Raw genomic sequence first — 21286 nt, 5'->3', positions numbered from 1 at the left:
GAAATAACAACTCATTTTTACATTATTGGAGATGATCATTCTTCATATGAAAAGCATTACTATGAGGTAATTAAAGAAGGATCAGGCCTTCTTATTCACTGGTTCTTGATTGTTGATAGCTATGACCAGTATGCTTTTATTAAAATTGTAACTATTGTTAGAAAATATAATTAATATCATCTTGATTGTAATCCTAATGTGATTTTAGAAAATTCCTACTAGAATTAAATTTGTGATAACCTAGCCTTACAAACCCAAATTTAAAACCTTAAATTATTGCTGGCAACAGAACAGAAAAGCAAGGTTGAGAAAAAAAATTATAAGGAGCTACTAGCTACTAATAAAAGATTTTAATCAATAAGGGAAGGATCAATTATTTTGGTTGCTACCTCTACACTGTTTTGCAGAATGACAATCAAAGATAATTTAAGATTCGCCTAGTTGTTATTCAGGTGTGTACACCATTTATTGGAGGTTCACTATTATGGTCAAGACAAAAACGAAATGCTATTATGATGGGCTTGTTAGTTTCCTTAATGGCATCATAAAATTATGCACTTTCTAGTGAGAGTAGAATACTAGAATGTACAACAGTGTGTCGAGCACTCTCCTTCCCCTCAAATAGTGAACCCCAACAAAAAAAAATCATGAGTGAAAAAGGAGGAATTGAATAAGTTTAAAAATTCAATAGTTCAAGCTGAGCAAAACAAGGGATTATAACTTCAAGTGGTACATTTAGTTCTTTATATGAACCTCATCTTGGAACCTTGGATTCTGTTTGTAAGTTGAATCTTGAAGGGGCAAAAATGAAATAGAAGATATGAGAGTCATAAAATATACTTGCGAGATGACTTTAAAGTCTTCATTTTATTTTCATTCATCTCTAAAATTCAACTCGCAACCAAATTCTTAGAGTGTGTTCCTTTCCAAAATTCAACTCGTAAACGGACCCTTATAGTACGTTACGAGTTAAGTTTTAGAAGAGAAAGAAATAAATGGAAGACTTTAAACCATACTACTAGTATATTGTATGACTCTCATGCTTTATTTCATTTTTTTTCCTCTAAAATTCAACTCACAAAAATAAATAAATAAACGAAAAAGATGTGAACAGATTAAATGAGAAACTATTGATGAAGTGCAATGTCGAATACAACAAGCTAAAGCAAAATAATAATGAGTTGAACTCATTAGGATGCTAGATAGATGGAGAGGGAATAATTGCGCATTAGAGAAATAAATATGCAACATATAAGCCGTGAATCGTGCTAATCACAACTAATTTCCTTCCAATAAAAAGATAGATCATAGATATGAATAATGGAGAAAAACTAATGAAAAATTACTACAAGTTGGTAGTAGTAACATGAGTTGTAGTAGTTATAGAAGTTAGACTAGAACTACCAGCTTCACCACCCATAGCAGTGTAATCACCACCATCATCGTTACCGTTTGCAACCGAAACTTCACCGCCGCCACTACTACTCACTGCTGACACCGTCACGGTGGATCTCTTCCGCTTCTTCTTCTCATAAGGGATCCCTCTAGCTTTGGCCTGCCCTTCCCTCACTTCTCTAAGGTAAATCCTTACAGCCCTGGCACCAAATGGGTTGGACTCAGGGTGGCCTCCGTTCTCCTCGTAGGCTGCCCTGAGCCGCCCAATCAACGCGTCAAGGCTGCCCCACGCCTGCTTCAATGGGCAGGCACAGGGAGCAGGAGGGTTTGGGTGCCCAAAATAAGAGCACCCGACTATGTGGACCTTGGTCTTCCCAAACTGGTCTAGGTACTTCATGAACTCTATGACGTGTGCGCCACTGCACCGTGCCAGCGTCAATGGTGGCTTGTGGTTCCGAAGATACTGTAAGAACGTGTTCCAGTCTCTCCGCTTCTGTGACTCGTAACGGCTTAGCGGTGCCGATGATGACCCCTCAGCCTGTGGTGCTGTAGTTGTAGAAGAAGGTCCAGCATCTGATGCAGAGTCCATGATGAATGAAGAACCCAATAGGGTATAGGTTCAATTTAGGTGACTATATGTGTGGTTTGTTTTGTGTTTGTAATATATGATTGAGAGTGATGAGTGTTTGTTTGAGTTTGAGGTGAATGTTTTAACAAGGAAGGTTTTTGGTTTTAGTTCTCTTTTTGGAAGGGGAGCGTTTAGGTTGATTTTATTTGGTTTGGTTTAGGGAGTGAGAAAGAGAGAAAGGGAAGGAGGAAATAATAGAGAATTTTTTTTAAAGAGTTTGGTGATGGGACGTAAGAAAACAATGGCTGAATTGAATGAATTAGTTAATGAAAAATAGTTTATGTAATCACAACTCAATATTTCCATGTTTTCGGCTACATTCGATAAATGTTGTGTTAAATATTAATATTGATGACACTTAAAAAAAGTCATGTACATTAAATAATAAATTGTATATAGATTGTAAAACAATTTTTTTTTTATATATACTAGTGTTTACAAATACTTCGTGTTTGCCGACAAATATTGTGTGATACTATATATTCAATTTTTATATATTATATTTTTTTTATTTATGATAATGTTTAATTTAATGTGAGATATGTGGTTAATTAATGTATTACTGGTAGTTACTTAGGATTATATAGTTTTTTTTGTAAAAAATAAATAATGTTAAGGGCAATATAGGAAATGAAAATTACACAATGATAGAATTTATTTCAAGTTTTGGCTTTATATATATATATATATATATATATTAAGAGAGAGGAGATCTACTTACTCAAGAGTAAATTTAAAAAACTTACTCTACATCATAACTATCAATTACAGGGAAATTCAATAGTTTGAATTAATGTGTAGATCTAAATCATTACATATATTTCCCTAGAATTTATGGTTAAAATGTAAAGTAAGTTTGTTAAACTTGTAAGTGAATCTTCACTCATATACTAATTATTATAAATATTAAATAGTTATAATTTTATGAGTTTGTTTGACAAAAATAGTTTGTAGATATGAGCTTATAGATATGAGTTTTTTTTTTGTTTAAGCAGAAGATTGTATTAAAGAAGTACAAAAAGTGTTTATCCAATACAAGAGTGATACAGACACGTTTAGAAAGTCATTGTGACTACAATAAGGCAAAATACAAGATAAACGGTCTAAGCACCATCGAGCAAAATCAAGTGAATAAGTTCCAATACTAGATGTGAACCAAGTTCACGATGTAATTTGGATTAAATCCAAAACTTGAATATAACTAATTTCCTTTTCTAAAAATATTATTTCATTTTACATCAACTAGATAGACCACACAACATTGAACCATAATATTCTCTAATAGTTCTTTCCTTTTGTATTATACAAGAGGATGCCTCATGCATTCTAAACAATTCAATAGTAGTATAAGGTAGTTGGATTGGCACATATATCAAGAATATAAGCATTTTTTTACATATTTGATGTAAAGCTAATGTAATAAGCAGACCGTCCAAAGTTTCAGACTGATTGTTACATATGATATACTTTAGCTCTTCAACTGCATGAATGGTGTTTCTTTTTTGAAGTTCATTTTGTGTGTGGTCAATCTACTTCTAAAAGCTTTCTAAATAAAACAATGTATATTTAAGGGTGCAAAATTTATCCAACTCTCATGAAGTAGTTTATCTAACTCTTATTGGCTTGTGTCCATTTGAACTATATATATATATACATGCAATTTTGACAATATATTTTCCTCATGCATGTAACCTTAGCTATCAAGTATCCATAACATTCCTTTAGTATGTGAACACCCAATTTTGTCCAGTATATCTATAAAAATAAAAAATATTCAGGACTTTTAAAATAACAAAAAATAATAACATTCAGGAGAGAACATTTTTTAGATGTCTCATAACTGATTTTATTCAATGGTTCATGTCCGAATTTAAATGGGTGGTTGCATTTGTTAATTAAAATATTCAACAGGCGGTTTTGATTTTATTAAATATTCAGTTTTAAAAATTATTGAATAAAGAACATTTCAAATTAAACAAAAAACGTTACTCTTTTGCCAAGTGAGGTGATAAATATTCCAAGAGACTACTCTTTGTCAATATATATATTAAATGTCATGTGCTATGTGGAGGACACAGTTTTTTCTCTTATTGCGCTCTAACTTACACCCTTTCAAAAGGTAGAAATCACACTCTTTGTCAATATATCGTTGCACCAGTAACATAAAATTTATTTTACATTTCCATATTTTCACAACACTCCTTTTCTTACTCTATACGTATACATGCTCTCACTATCTTCTTCTCATCCATTACAAGCTTTCCAACCCTAAACCCTAAACACAGAAAAATTTGCTTTGGCTTTGTCTCATTCAAACTTAGCAACTTAAACCTAACTCTAAATACAACAATCCTCGGGAAATTTACATGGATAGTGTAGTTTGACTATACTATCACACGTTTGGGTAGATTTTAAAATACTTATGGAAGTATTGTAAATTTTAGGGACTTGTGGATACCATCCATAAATTAGGGGAAGTTGTGGACAAACAATGCGACTCCCCTAGAAACTCGAGCATTGCATACACGAGATCCTTACACTATGTCACACATCATGAAAATTGTGGACTAATGACACGATTTCCATGCAAATCTCGTGCATGTACAATACGAGATCTGTGTCGTGCATGAACTACATGAGATCCGAACAACATATATACACCCTCCATCCCAACCCAAATCACACCGAAGAAAGAAAAAATAAGAAAAAAATGTAGAGTTATTTGTTATCATCTAAGAAGAGTGATTCTTAATCTAAGAAGTATCATTATACAAGGTAATAAAATTTATTGTTTTGTTTTTAATTCCATTTATTTTTTTAATTTGTTATTTATTATTATCTATGTTTATATGTAGATGATCATTATTAGAGTTATTGTTAGTGATTTAAGTGATGATGAGGATATTAAGCTATGTGGTGATGATGATGACGATGTTCAGATTGCCACTAGTGAACCGGTTAACATAAGATATGCTACTCCTTCATCTTTTTTCCTTGACATTGATTATCAGTTTGGACAAGATTTTCCATATAGAAGTAGTAATATAAGTAATGATATTGATAATGATATGTTTCTTGGCATGCAATTTGAATCAAAAGAAGCAACAATAAATGTTGTAAAACATTTTCATATTATGAATTCTTTTGATTACCATGTGGATGAGTATAGGCCCGATAGATATGTTGTAAAATGTAAATATTTTGGTGTTGGATGTGAATGGAGAATTCGAACATCAAAAAGTGTGAAGCGTGATATTTAGGAGATTAGAAAAATTAATGGAAGACACACTTATGTATCCACTAATATTTCCCAAGATCACACAAAATTGAACTAATCATTCATCGCAAACTGTATTATTCAATTAGTATCCGAAAATCCTGATATATCAATTAAAACATTAGTGAAAGAGGTAGTCACTCGTTTTGGTTATACGGTGACATATAGGAAGACTTGGACTGTTAAACAAATAGCAATGTCCCAAATTTATGGTGATTGGGAGGGATCGTACAAGAAGATACCTCGTTGGTTGAATGATGCCCAATATTATGCACCATGTACAATTGTAAGATATTCAACATCTAACCATGAAGACCATAATATTTTGATTTTTGATAGGATATTTTGGGCTTTCAAGCCATGCATTGAAGGGTTTAGTTTTTTCAAACCAATCCTTCAAGTGGATGACATATTATTGACTGGAAAATATAATGGAATGTTGCTAATAGCTAGTTCACAAGATGGTAATAGACGTATGGAAGGAGAGACTAAAGAAGTATGAGAATAATTTTAATACAATATTCAGACATATGTTACCCCCCCTAATCGAATATTTGTATAATATCATACAGGGGTACAAGATTGTTGGGTGCACTTCGTGCTGAGCTACTACAATGGTGTAATGCACAATATGTATATTGCACAATATGTATACTGCATTCGTCATATTGCTAGCAATTTCAATAAGGAGATTCGAGATAATGATATGAACGAAAAAGTCATTGAAATAGGTATATATTGCAATAGTCATTGTAACATAAATTAATGAGTTAAATTGTTTATTTTATATGATTTATGTTAAAAAAATCTGAGGGCAGCAACTTGGTTAGACAACATCTCAAAAGAAAAATGAAGGCAATCATATGACGAAGGGAGACGGTATGACCATATGACGACGAACTTGGCAGAATATGTTAACGCAGTTTTGAAAGGATCAAAAGCTTTGCCCAATACTGCCCTTATTAGAGCAACATATCATAGGCTGAATTGATGGTTTCTTCACCATAGAAATGAATCAAGTGTTATGATAAGGGCATGTCATATATATTGTGAAGAATTAACTACGGTGATCAATAAAAATAATCGTAAAACTACATGTCAACTAGTACGTAGTTTTACAATGAAAATAACCAAAATATAACATACTAATCCAAGTCCCATTAACCCTACCCTACTCACCCTTCAAAAGGACTATGTCTCCACCAATATATGGAACGGTTAGAGGTTACTTTTCGTGCAAGATACAAGTTTTGGCAACGTCTACCATTTGAACTAGTGTTACAAGTTATTCGTAACAACGTGTTTGGCCACATTTTGGATATTGGAGCATCTGATATCAACAATCATCTCATTATTGCATTGGCTAAGAGATGTAGGTCGAAAACTCACACTTTCCATCTACCTGTTGGGGAGTACACTATTACTCTCGAAGACGTCACATACCAGCTTAGGCTACCTATTGATGGAGTTGCTGTTATTGGTACGACGAGCACAAATTGGGATATTGTGTATGCTATCCCAACTAATAGACAGATTATGAGCCAAAGAGTCCCAATGAGTTGGTTAGACTCTACTTTTCAAGTGCTCCCAGAAGATGCTGATGATGTTGTTATTCAACATAATGCAAGAGCCTTCATAATGTGCATGATTGGAGAGTTCCTCATGTCAGATACATCAGAGTCATGATTCCACCTGATGTATTTCGTATTGCTGGAGAACTTATCACAGACATACGAATATTGTTGGGGTTCCTTTGTTTTTGCATGTCTATATCGAAGATTATGTTGTGCGACGTTAATAAGTCGCTAGATTGAAATTGGAGGATGCCTGCTACTACTACAGTCATAGGTATATGACAACATCCCGATGTTGGCTCCAATATTGCACAACAACGAATTACAGATATTTCCTTTGGTTCAAAGGTAAATAAATATTTTGTTTCAAATTATTTATTCCAACTAATATACTAACTTCATATAAATTTACGTTTTAAGTAGTCGCAACATTTTAATCACCACCAACATTCTTGGTCATGCAACCAACATAATAGGGTCAATGTTGGATCGTTTGCGCATTGATTAAGTAATTTATCTAATTTTTTATTTGTAATTTATTTTTTGTTATTTCTATATTATTTTATGACTAATTTATTTTTATATATCAGTTTATCTGGACCCCATATAAGAATATTACCTTTATGGGCCAAATACTAGATATCACCTGAACACGTGTGTCACTCATCTACTTTGCACTTTTAGAGTGGCATGCTACTGATCGGGTTATGAGACAGTTTGGTCTGCAATAACCCATTCCACAAGATCCAATCAACCTGGAGAAATAACACAAGATGAATTTACGTGAGAAAAATGACTATAACTGGTCGACCAGTGGATTCAGATATGGAATAACCGGGAAAACTATATGGTAAATAGTTTTATCAATGTCCAGCCTTTGTATCACTACTAGTAGTATATGTAATGACACTTACAAAGGACTAGGAAATACATCTCTCCAAATGGAGCATATTCAGCTGGATTGGTAAGAATATTAATTTTTATATTACAAATTTATATTAAAATTTATATTTATATTAATTATTCTACTTTTTTCCAACTTTTTTTTCAGTACAATTATTAGAACGATTCGAGATCTGTGTGCTCCTAAAAATGTTTTTCGAAATCCCATGTAGACATTGAATGACGCCTACTTACACTACAATGAGATAATAGAAGCATTTGCTCAACTACTTCCAACTGCTTTGTACGCCACTACCTATCAAGCTCCTCCAATATAACAATTTGATATGCTTGTTGCACTAGAGTTCCCGCAACATTATGAGAGTCAAACTCAGACAGATACTTATCCACATGCATACACTCAAACATCTGCTCCTCAATAACAACAACAACAACCCTTTGAGTTTGAATGTTTCAGAGCAATGAGTGGCTACTCCTTCTCTCACTTAGAATTTTCTTCACAATTTCAAGGAATGCCATCATTAGTTGACACTACTTCAAATACTCCATTTTCGGCATTCAACTCTCAATAATATTATCAGCCGACAATGCTTTCACATACTGAAGATGATGACAAAGATGATGAAGATGATGACAACGAAGATGAGCAGGAGCCACAACTGGTTAAAGGTGGAACTGGACAAGCAAGACAACATCAACCACAACAACAACAAGTAGGAGTCTAACCACCTCGAAGGAGGAAGACACCTAGATGTGGCACATCATCTCATAGACGTCACTAGGAAATGGAAAAATTGTATTCTCGTTCTGTTATTTTTATAATGTAATCATTTTCCAATTCATGGTAAAATTATCAATTTAATTTCCATAAAATTTTCATATTATTTTAATTTATGCTTTTTATTTTTAAACAACTAAAATCATAAATCTTAAATAAAATCAAAAACTCTAACTAAACTCCCTAAAACTAACACCCAAGACCTATTATTTTTATACATATAAAATCATGAATCTTAACTAAATTCAAAAACCCTAACTAAACTCCCTAAAATTAACCCCTAACACAATAACTAATCATTGGTGTAAAAGGAAAATGTAAAAATTTATCATGTCTTATTGAAACTCGTGTTTATGATTCACGAGTAAGGAAGTCATGCATGTCATCCACGACTTTCATGGAGGAAAGAGAATGTCAACATATATCATGCTTGTTGTGCATGACTACCTAGGGCAATAACATTGCTGGTCCACGAGTTCCACACAATTGTGGACGATATCCACGAGTCTCATAAAAGTTACACTATTTCCGTAAATACTTTAAAACATACACTAAATGTGTGATAGTATAGTCAAATACTAGATGTGAACCATGTTCACAATGTAATTCAGATTAAATCCAAAACTTGAATATAACTAATCTTCTTTCCTAAAAATATTATCTCATTTCGGATCAACCAAATAGACCACACAACACTGAACCATAACATTCTCTAACAATTCTTTCCTTTTGTTTTATATGAGAGGATGTCTCATGCATTCAGAACAATTCAATAATAGTATAAGGTAGTTGGATTGACATCTATATCGAAGAATATAAGCATTTGATGTAAAGTTAATGTAATAAGCAGACTGTCCAAAGTTTCAGACCGATCGTTGCATATAATACGCTTTAGCTCTTTAACTGCATGAACAATGTTTATTTTTTTAAGTTCATTTTGTGTGTGGTCAATCTACTTCTAAGAGCTTTCTAAACAAAACAATGTATGTTTAAGGGTGCACAATTTATCCAGCTCTCATGGAGTAGTTTCTCTAACTGTTATTGGCATGTGTCCATTTGAACTATATATATATATATATGCAATTTTGAGAATATATCTTCCTGATGCATGTAAACTTAGCTATCAAGTATCCATAACATCCCTTTTGTATGTGTGAACATCAAACTTTATCCGACCTATCTATAAAAACAAAAAAATATTCAGGACTTTCTAAATAACAAAAAATAATAACATTCAGGAGATATCATTTTTTGGATGTCTCATAACCAATTTTATTCAACGGTTTCGGTCCGAATTTAAATGGGTGATTGTGTTTGTTAATTAAAATATTCAACCGACGATTTTGATTTTATTAAATATTCAGTTATAAAAATCATTTCAAATTAAACAAAAAAATGTTACTCTTTTGGCAAGTGAGGTGATAGATATTCCAAGAGACTACTCATTGTCAATATATATTAAAGGTCATGTGCTATGTGGAGGACATGACATAATTTGTTTTTCTTATTGCTCAAACTTACACCCTTTCAAGAAGTAGAAATCTCACTCTTTGTCAATATATTGTTGCACAAGTAACGTAAAATTCATTTTGCATTTCCATATTTTCACGACACTCCTTTTCTCACTCTATATGTGTACATGCTCTCACTTTCTTCTTCTCCATTCATTGCAAGATTTCCACACACAAAAATATGCTTTGGCTTCTATATTACACATTCTCCTCTCTGATACATATCATTTAGCAGCTGAAGTATAGTTAGTTGGCTTCAGGACAATTGCCAAGTTTTTAGGCAGTTATAACTATCAACTGTAACTGACATCTATAAATAGCTTGCTTAGGAAGTAGTTAATTAGTTTTTTGAGTATTGTAACAATTGTATTATCATTCTTCCTCATTGTAATAAGATACTCGAATTCCTTTCTTTCATATAATGAATTCCTGCACTACTCATTCAATCTTCGAAATTTATTGAGATTTCCTAGAGTTCTTTCTCTTTTTCTTAAATAACCTTAACAATTTGTATCTAGAACTTTTTTTCTAGGAGATGGCGGATTCTACTCGAACTCGAGCAGTTATGAGAGAGATCGAGGAGAGATTGGAGAATCATATTTGAGAGAAATTGGAACTACGATTGGTGGATTTAGTGTGAGCTTTGCAGAAAACGTTACGGGAATCGATCAAGCATTCTCTTGAGGAACTGATTAAGAAGAATGAAGATGATGATAGTTTTTCCTTGAATAACCATAGCAATCGCAATTCCAATTCTCATCAACATCGTAATCAAGGTGATCGACAACCTCATATTCCTTATTCTTGTCATAGCCCATTATCTAGAATTGATTTTCCTAGATTCAATGGTGATAATGTAAAAGAATGGATATATCAATGTGAAACTTTATGATTGATAATACACCAGAAGAGGTTAAAGTGAAACTAGGTGTGTCAAATCCAGACTGGTCCAAAAATAAAACCAAAAATCGATCTAAAATAGACCGAAACCGTAAAAACCGAATGTGTTTGGATTTGATTGGATTTTTTTATTACAGACCAATCGATCCGGTCCGATTTTTGGATTCACCTCTTGGATCCAAACCGATCCAGACAGGACCGAAATTGTTTAAGTATGTAACCCTTTTAAGTATCTTCCACACTTAACCTATGTCCAGCTCCTAAATTGTTCCTTGATGCCTAAATTATTTAAGTGTTGTCTTGTGGTTGTTGTTGTTAATACTAATGTTGCTACTATTGTTGTTGTTTACTTTAATGTCATTGTTTACTTTATTATTATTGTCTTGCTATTTATTGTTGATGTTTACTTTTAATGTTGTTCGCCACTTTTTAAATATTGTTTGGATGTTGTTGAACATTATTTTTTGATTTTTTAGGATTAATGTTTAGTTATTTTTATGAGTTCTGAGTGTATATGCAATTTTAATTTTTTATAAAAAAATGATTCAAACCGAACCGAAACCACATATAATATTTGGACTGGATTGGATCAGACATCTTAATACAAATAGACCAGACCAGATCGAACCGCGTATTAATTATGTATTTTGATTAGATGATTTTTTGCCAAAAAATTAATCCAAATGGACCACGAACACCCGTAAGTGAAACTTGAAATTATGCATTTTGTGAGGAAAGCTTTAAAATGACATCATGCTTATGTAAGATCATTATGGACTACTTCTTTAACTAATTAGGGATAGTATGTGAAAATTTAATTGAAAGATTTGGGGAGATCTGTGATGATCCCATGGTTGAGTTAATGAAGTTGAGACAAAAGAGATCAATTACTGAATATCATGGAGAATTTGATGCTACATTTACCAAATTAGAATTATCTGCAGAAAACACCTTGAGTTGTTTTTTAGGAGGGCTTAAAAATGAGGTTCAAATAATGGTGGGCATGTTTCAGCCACAAACAATGAGAAAATCATTTGCTTTGGGTTGTATGAGTCTGCTAGTGGTCAGCGATCTCAATTTAGTTTTCCTATTAAAAATAAAATTCAGGCCAATTCCAAACCAATATTGGATCTTAAACCACAACAAACCTATGAAACAGAACCATTTAAAAGCAAAGCCAAATTCAATAGAAACATATCCCCAACCTATATGAATGAGAGGAGGGCAACATGATTATGATATTTTTGTGATGAACCTTATTCCCTTGAACACAGCCTTACTCGTAAAAAACTATAAATTCACTTATTGGAGTTGGATGAAGTAGAGAAGGATACCACAAAGAGTAACAACATATAGGAGATGGTGGAACCATTAGATGAGCCCCATATTTTTTGTAAATGCATTAATTGGAGTAGCCAACTTTAACACCATGAGGGTCACTAGAAGGTACAAAAAGAAACCACTACACATTATAATTGATAGTGGTAGCACTCATAGTTTTGTAGATATACATATGGCTGAGAAAGTGGGATTCAAAATTGAAGACCTGAAGCCATTATTGGTTACGGTGGCAGATGGTACAAAGGTCCAAATTTCTTTAGTAGTGAAGAATTTTAGTTGGACACTTTAGAATACTACATTAACTTCAGATATCATGTTGATTCCCTTGGGATGTTGTGATGTTGTCTTGGGAATTGAATGGTTGATTACATTGGGAGATATAACCTGGAATTTTGACAAGCTAAGCATGGAATTCTCAACATAAGGAAGAAGACATGTATTGAGGGGCTCAACACAATCGAGCTGTAAAACTGTTAGATATCAGCAAGTTCAGAAGACAATGCGTAATGGAGTACACTTGTCAATGATACATGCATGTGTACAAGAAGGATATTTGTTGCATTCACTCACTACTCATGCTGAAAAAAATGAAATTTTTGAAACAATTAATCATATACTGAAGTGTTATGCTGCGATTTTTTAGGTTCCCACTCAACTTCCACCTAGTAGGGAAGGTCATGATCACAAAATTCCACTAATGCAGGATATTTATCATGTGAACAAGCAACCATACAGGTATACCAAACAACAAAAGGATATTATTGATAAAATAGTACAAGAAATGCTAGATTCGGGTACTATACAGAACAATAATAATCCTGATGCTAGTCATATAATTTTAATGGGAAAGAAAGATGGTTCTTGGAGGCTATGCATTGATTATAGAGAATTGAATAAAGGTACAATTAAGGATAGATTTCCTATTCCTTTAGTTGACGACCTTATGGATGAATTGTATGACTCTACTATATTTTCTAAAATAGATTTAAGATCTACTTATCATCAAGTGAGAATGGATCCCATTGACATACACAAGACTGCCTTCAGAACATATGGTGGTCATTTTGAGTACTTGGTAATGCCTTTTGGGCTTACTAATGCACCTGCCTTATTTTAGAGTTTGATGAACACTATTTTTAAGGAGTTTTTGAGGAAGCTCTTATTGATTTTCTTTGGTGATATACTCATTTACAGTAGTACACTAGATGAACATCTTGTCCATTTAGGAAAAGTACTAACTGTCATGAGACAACATAAGTTGTTTGCTAAGCAATCCAAGTGCTATTTCGGGGTCCCTAGAGTGAAGTACTTGGGTCATTTCATTTCTGCTGAAGGGATAGCTACGGATCTTGCCAAAATAGCAACTATGCAGAATTGGCCATTACCCCAGTCCATCATGCAGCCAAGGGGATTTCTAGGGTTAACGGGTTATTATATAAGATTTGTGAAAGGTTATGGTATTGTGGCTAGACCATTGACTAATATATTAAAAAAAGGTTTTAAGTGGACAAAGGAATCCAAATGCTCCTTCCAGAAGATTAAGGAGTTATTGACTTCAGCACCAATACTAACACTACCTAATTTTTCCGAGCAGTTTGTTTCTGAAGTTGATGCCTCAGGTCATGGTGTGGGAGCAATGCTAATGCAGAACCATCATCCCTTAGCTTTTATTAGTCGAGTTTTGAATCAGCAGCAACAATCATTGTCCACTTATGAAAAGAAACTCATGGTTGTAGTTTTTGTAGTCCAAAAATGGAGACACTACTTGTTGAACATGTACTTCATCATCAAAACAAATCACATAAGTTTAAACTATATGTTGGATCAAAGGTTAACTACAACATTTCAATAAAAGTGGTTGGTGAAACTTATGGAATTTTACTTTTCCATTGAGTATAAACAAGGCAAGGAAAATGTAGTTGTAGATGCATTGTCCATGATAGAGGGAGTTCATTGTCATGCTCTTTTGATGCATACAATTCAGTCTGATATGTTGGATAGGATAAAAGACACTTGGAATATTAATGATAGTCTTAAAACTCTCATTGTACAACTCCAGGCTGACCCTACCACTCATAGACATTATACTTGGCATAATACTGAGTTAAGAAGAAAAGGCAGGTTAGTAGTAAGGAAAGATATTCCATTAAGATAGGAATTGTTGCATTGGTTTCATGTTTTTGCCACAGGTGGTCATACAGGTAGACAATGTTGTGAAATTACTTATTCAACAATGTTCTATAAGTCAACATGAAAAGGTATTCCATTAAGCAGTCATTTATTGGAGAGGCTTGAACAATGATGTGAAATTACTTATTCAACAATGTTCTATAAGTCAACAATGCAAATATGACGCTACTACTTCTCTAGGATTGTTGCATCCCTTGCCCATACCTGACCATGTGTGGCAACATATTACCATGGATTTCATAGAAGGTCTTCCTCAATCATATGGTAAAAAAGTTATATTTGTAGTAGTAGATAGACTTAGCAAAGCTGCACATTTCATATCCTTATCACATCCATATACTGATAGAGACCATGTGTGTATTAGTACATTTTGGCAAGATCTATTAGAAGGTGTTCAATTTCAGCTCTCCTCAGTGTATCATCCCCAGACATATGGTTAATTTGAAGTGGTAAACAGATGCTTGGAAATGTACTTAAGGTGTACGTGTACAGATAATCCTCAACAATGATCTAAATGGTTACCATTGGCTGAATGGTGGTATAATACCACATTCCATACTTCTATCAAGACCACTCCCTATGAAATTGTATATGGTCAGCCACCTCCTACATATTTACCTTACTTGCCTGGAGAATCTAATGTTCAACTAGTTGATAGAAGTTTTACTAAAAGACAAGAAATGTTGAAAGTCCTTAAGTTTCGTCTAAGAAGAGCACAGGACCAAATGAAGCAAGTGGCTGATAAACATAGAAGTGATAGACAATTCTAAGAAGGTGACTTGGTTTATGTGAAGCTACATTCCTATAGGCAAATCTCAGTAGCTGCTCGAGTTATTGAGGAATTGACTCCTAAGTATTTTGGTCCATTCCCAATTGTTAGTAAGGTTGGGGTTGTGGGATTCAAGGTGAGCCTTCCATCTAATTCTAGAATTTACAATATTTTTCATGTATCTCAATTGAAGAAACATGTGGGGCAGGTTATCGCTTCCAATACTATTCCTACCGGTGCTACTGACATAACAGATCTAAAGGAACCAGAAGCAATACTAGACCGTATGACTGTGAAGAGAAGGGGACAGGCTGTCACCAAGGTCCTGGTTAAATGGAAGCACCAACTACTAGAGGATGCTAGTTGGGAGTTCTATTACGACTTGTGCAAACGGTTTCCACACTTTCATTCTTGAGGTCAAGAATATTTTGAAGGAGGAGGCAATGATAGAGATCATTTAGCAGCTGAAGTATAGTTAGTTGGCTTCAGGACAATTGCCAAGTTGTTAGGCAGTTATAACTGTCATCTATAAATAGTTTGCTTAGGAAGTAGTTAATCAGTTTTTTGGGTATTGTAACAATTGTACTCGCATTCTTCCTCGTTGTAATAAGATACTCGAATTCATTTTCTTTCATAGGAATTTATGCACTACTGATTCAATCTTCAAAATTTATTGAGATTTCGTAGAGTTCTTTTACTTCTTCTTAAACAACCTTAACACTCTCTAATTCACTTTTTGCTTTAAAAGGTTACTCATCCTTTGTAGTTGAGGGAGTGGCCCTTAGGTATATAGCCTAGTTCCAGTCCCACTAGGCCAAACTAGGAAAGAAAACAACAATCTATTCCTCTCTCATCCTATTACACACGAAGAAAATATTAAAAGAGTGAAGAGAAAGTTGATGCACCATGTTATATCTCTCCCTCATGGCTTTGGAAAGTTCTGCAGCAACAAACCCAAACAAGGTTCACTCCAATTCGGTCACTGAAGCTAGAGACTCTTGATGTAAGTCTTGTGATGCTTGCTACATTGGCCCAAAACGGAATCTGATAAGAAACCTATTTCTCTTCTTGCTTTAAATCATTTTAGCTTTTCACAGTGTTGATATTTGACAATGAATGATTATAATAATGTGGTGATTGGAATTGAAAGTATCATAATATATTTTCATTTCAACTTGAAGGAAAGGTTCATTGTTGCTATTTCATACCAACTTCTAAATCAATAAAACATACTTGATGGCATATACAATTTATCTTCAATTGTCTAGAACTGTGAAACCTTGATATCATCAGCATGCTTTCTAGCCTTTGATTAGATAATGATTTCTTGAACTGAAGTTTATGGGTCTCAAAGCATTTGTAACTTGCATGGGAATCAGCAAAGAGGATTTAATTCTTAAACTAAGTACAAGGCCACCCTTTTGTTTATCTTGCTCCTGTTTTGGCTATTATTAACTTCCTATAGTTTCAAGGATTGAACCAAAATAAATTCAGACACATGCATGACGAAGAATCTTGGGCATTTTATGTTATTAGTGTTATGTGAAGAATGTTTGATCTTGGGAGTGCTTAAGATTAGTGTTATTGGCTGCTTGGATCTGCTTTAGATAGAGTATATTGAACCGGAGAAGCTTAATCACTTGGCCAACTGGTTAGAAGATACAAGGCAGCTTGTGAGGCTAATATGACCCATTGTGAGCACATGGTCCTAGCTATGTCATGTTGAATTTACTGCCCATGGACCCAAGCAGAGAAATCACAACACCTATCTTTGTTACATGCCAAATTGATATATCAATCACAAGTCGGAGGATGTTATTTACTTATAGATGGTATAACTTCTTACCTTATTTATTTTTTTAATTCGGTATATTTTATTTTATAATAATTACTCTATTAAATAATTTTGTATACTTACTTTTGTATATCAAGATTCTTTTATAGTAATAATAACCAATTAATTACTTAAAACTAAATACAATTTAACTATAAATATATTTTTGTCCACAAACTTTATGGAGTTTTTATGGTAAGGTTATGGTTCGAGATATTTCTAACTTCTTTGAAAATGGGAAGAATGTTTACGACCAATATCGTCTCTAAACTATTAATTCCTTATAAAATGATTGAAAACTATTTCATCACCCAAATGAATTTTATGGAATTTTTATAGTAAGGGTCATGATTCGAGTCGTCTCTAACTTCTCTAAAAATGGGAAGAATGTTTAAGATCAACACCATCTCTAACCTGTCAATTCTATATAAAAATAATTAAAAAATATGTTATCACTTAAACGAATTTTATGGAATTTTTATCGTAAGGTCGTGGTTCGAGTCGTCTCTAACTTCTTTGAAAATGGGAAGAAGGTCTATGACCAACATCGTCTCTAAGATATTAGTTCCATTGAATTAAAACAATCAAATATTATAAACATTTTAATATCAACTACACCAAATCTATCGATATTTTCCAAATCAACCAAACTCTTCAATCATTTTCAAACCAGAACTACGTAGTCTTGATTTTCCTATTGTACATAGGGATACATAGGAGCAAGATGAACTCGTGTCAGACACAAATATAAAAAATAAAGTATTTTGTTGTAGTAATTTAAGGGTATAAAAGTTCATGTGATTAGCGAGGATGTCGTTTTAATATGGGTGGGCGGGGTGCTAATACCTTCCCGAATCTGAAATCGACTCTCGAGCTCAAAATCTTTGTTTAAAGACCATTTTTATCCAATTAGGGCATAAAGAGGGTTTTCTACGTTTTAACCGCAAAAAACATAGTGGCGACTCAAAATCATTAGGAAAGGTAGAAATCAAATTTGTCATCTCCTCATAAAGCCGGTCTTCTAGCCGAACATTGGGTTGCGACAATATGTATGGTGCGAATCAAAACATACATTCCAGTGACTCTTCCTCCCACATAAACAAATTTCTTCTCCATAACACTTTCCATTTCCACCCTCAATTGATCCAAAAGCCACTATCAGCCTATATTGCTTGTTTGTTAAAAGGAAACATGAATAGTCTTGAGGAGGTTTCCCTTAGTCTTTGTGCCAAATCAAATGTCATTTCATAATGGAGTTTGAGATTTGTCACCTATTTCTTTACATACATTCTCTGCAAACTAACCTCGATCTGAACTGTTGGACCCACATTGTTCCTAAATCATTCCACCATCTCGAAGCAGTTGTTGAGATTGATGTCCTCAATTCAGGTCCATACTTTGAATTAATCATCTTTACCCATACTGATTCAGGTTCCACCAATATTCTCCACTTTCATTCCCCTAGAAGAGATTCTTTGGTTTACACACATATACCCACGATACTCAGGATATCCCTTTGTCTCCTCTCTTATTGAGTACCTTTTTTTGGTGACGTGTATAAAGATAGAAGATAATTTAGGATTTTTGTTTAGACTAGGTTTAGAAGTACAAGTCTCCCACCAAATAAGATGTGTTTGCATTTCCAAGTTGTCAACCTCTTTGCTATAGTTTCTATCGCTTGTTGCCAACTAGAATAACATCTAAGATTGACCCCACCAAGATACCTAGATAAAGGAAGGGGATGCTTCTTATCTTGCAAGAGAGGAAGTTTTATTCTTGTAAGAATGAGATTGCAACTAAGAGAGGGGTCAATTAGTTGACTTAAAATTATGGCCACTTTTTCTGCAAAATCAAAAGTTAAAGTGCAGCAAAAAATATATGCATGAATAAACAAATAAATAATCAAAGAGATAAGGGAGAAGTCAATATACAAGGATTTTTATATGGTTCACCTTCTTGTCCACCGAAGGCTACGTCCATTACTCTTGCAGCACAAGAGATTTCTTCACTAAAGATTATGAGTTGCAATTACAATTTCTCACCCCGAGATCTCTATGTACCTTACACACTCCCTAATCCTTATTCACTCTTGGAAAACACATTTCCAAATGATTCTAATCCCCTTTCTTATCACACCCTTGTGAAAGAAAGTATTCTGCAATAATAATGAAAAATGTACAACAATGGCAGATTGCCTTTACAAGTTTGAAAGTAATATAACTTACAATCCAATCAACTCTTTTGTATACTTAGTAATAATGCTCTTTATAAGTTGGTACACTTTGAAACAATATACTTTAATCAACTTCAGAAAAATCAACTTTGAAAGTTTAAGAACTAGTTGCCAAAAGTGCAGAAAAATAATTTCAGAATGTGTGTAAGAGCTTTTAAAATTTGTATGAGAGTTGTGTGTTTGTGTTGTGAGATTCAATGCCTTTAAATAGATTTTCCTGTCACCCGTAGTGCCTCTATGAAAAGGTCGGAATAGATTGGAGTGAAGAAATTTCGTTTGGGATGAAAACCTTTCATTTTGAAATGTGAAATCTGATACAACAACTCTCAGTAATCGATTACAACCAGTGGGTAATCGATTACCCAAACCTTCTGTCCATTGGGCATTTAAATTCGATTTAGAGTAATCGATTACAACAAGTGAGTAATCGGTTACTCAACTTCATTAAAACTGATAATATGTTACTCAAAGATAGTAATGGATTATTCTGATCAGTTTTAAGTTGGATAACTCTTTTCTCACACATGTAACCTGTTACTTAGATACAGTAACATATTACATACTATTTTTAAAAATTGTTTTGAGTATATTGAAGTGTTTCAATTTTCTTTTAAAAATAGTTTGAGCATTACTACTATTGTATATTCAAGAGTATGTGATAGAAATACCTATTTAGACTTAGACTAATTTGTCTTGAAGCTTTGTCTTCATAAGTATTCTTCCTTTTCTTCTTTTTGGTGATGTTGGTGTCTTCATCAAAATCGTGCCAAGGTCAAGAGCAAAGATCTTCTTCACAATTCTACCGTAAAAAAATATCCTTAAAATTTATTCCAATCAAGGAGATTTTATGAGAATAAACATCCTAGAATGATTTTCACAATCGATAAGTTTGTTGCATTAGGCTTGCAAATAAAATTATACCATCTGCAAATTGGAGATCAGACACCTCAACATCATGTCTATCAATTTTGAACCCTTCAGATAATCATGTTTGCCTTTCATTTTGGACCATACCTCCAAACCCTTCTTCCACCATTAGAGTGTAGTTGTGAAGATAACAAGGAGGTTGAAGCTCTCTAAGTAGCTTATTAAACTATAGTTATTCACCAACAAGATGTTGGTCTAGTTGTGAGGATCAAATGTTCGATTCCTAAGAGTAAAACTTGTTGGGAGGATCAATCATACACTCTGAAAGTTATTAGTTTCTCACCGATTGGGTGAAAGAATATTTTTGGTTATACAAAAAAATTAGAGCTATTCAGTAAAACTAGTTGTGAAGTTAGGTGGAATTTGTTAAAAGAATAAAAAGATCAAATATTATATATTTATGTATTTACTATTTCTTTAGTTTTTATTAATTAAATTTGTAGATATTTAAATAAATATTTCAAATTTGGTAAAATTATTTCTAATAATTATTTATATATTGATGAGTAAATTATACTAACACATAGGATTTTAGTAAAATTACATAAACTATGTCTCTCTTTTTAAATTACACAAATCAACCCTAATTATATATATACATTACACTAACTACTCTTGTATGAGAGATAAATGTTATTTCTAAAACTAAAAATGTTGACGAGTATAATTAAGATAAATAAAATATGGTATATTATGAAGAAGTTCAAATACTGAAAATAGTATAATAGTTATTGTCTATTCATTATTTTGGTTAGTTACAATATAGTATAAGAGTGATTTAAAAACCTCCTTAGAATTATTGATGTTGTTTGTAATGAAACAAAAATAATGAATAGACATTGATTTTTATATTAGTTTGACTTGTCTTTACATTATATCATATTTTGTTTGATTTAATTATACTCATCCCTATTTTTTTGTAAGAAATTACATTTACCTCTCTTACAGAGGTAGTCAATATAATATATGTATATAATTATGGGTAATTTGTGTAAGTTTAAAAAAAGAATGTAATTTCAGTAAAAC

The 21286-nt window shown here is 33.1% G+C and overlaps 1 protein-coding gene across 2 annotated transcripts; it reads right to left on the bottom strand.

The window, feature by feature from the left end:
* On the bottom strand, positions 1264 to 2251 carry LOC109344968 (protein LIGHT-DEPENDENT SHORT HYPOCOTYLS 5). Of its 2 annotated transcripts, XM_019583708.1 has the most exons (2): positions 1958 to 2251; positions 1264 to 1924 (listed from the first exon to the last, which is right to left on the bottom strand). In XM_019583708.1, exons 1-2 carry the CDS (start codon positions 1982 to 1984, stop codon positions 1346 to 1348), a joined length of 606 nt encoding a protein of 201 aa, XP_019439253.1. In that variant the 5' UTR covers positions 1985 to 2251; the 3' UTR covers positions 1264 to 1345. The 2 variants fall into 2 exon arrangements, with proteins under 2 accessions (XP_019439253.1, XP_019439252.1); XM_019583707.1 differs by having other exon boundaries at positions 1264 to 2248.

Source organism: Lupinus angustifolius, chromosome LG04 (assembly GCF_001865875.1).
Source record: "Lupinus angustifolius cultivar Tanjil chromosome LG04, LupAngTanjil_v1.0, whole genome shotgun sequence".
Classification (NCBI taxonomy): Eukaryota; Viridiplantae; Streptophyta; class Magnoliopsida; order Fabales; family Fabaceae; genus Lupinus; species Lupinus angustifolius.
Note: the sequence above shows the minus strand (reverse complement) of the source record. Positions and strands in the feature narration are given on the sequence as shown.

Bases quoted from the DNA above. Each gene is read 5' to 3' on its own strand.
- LOC109344968 (XM_019583707.1), bottom strand. From the start codon at position 1,984: ATGGACTCTGCATCAGATGCTGGACCTTCTTCTACAACTACAGCACCA.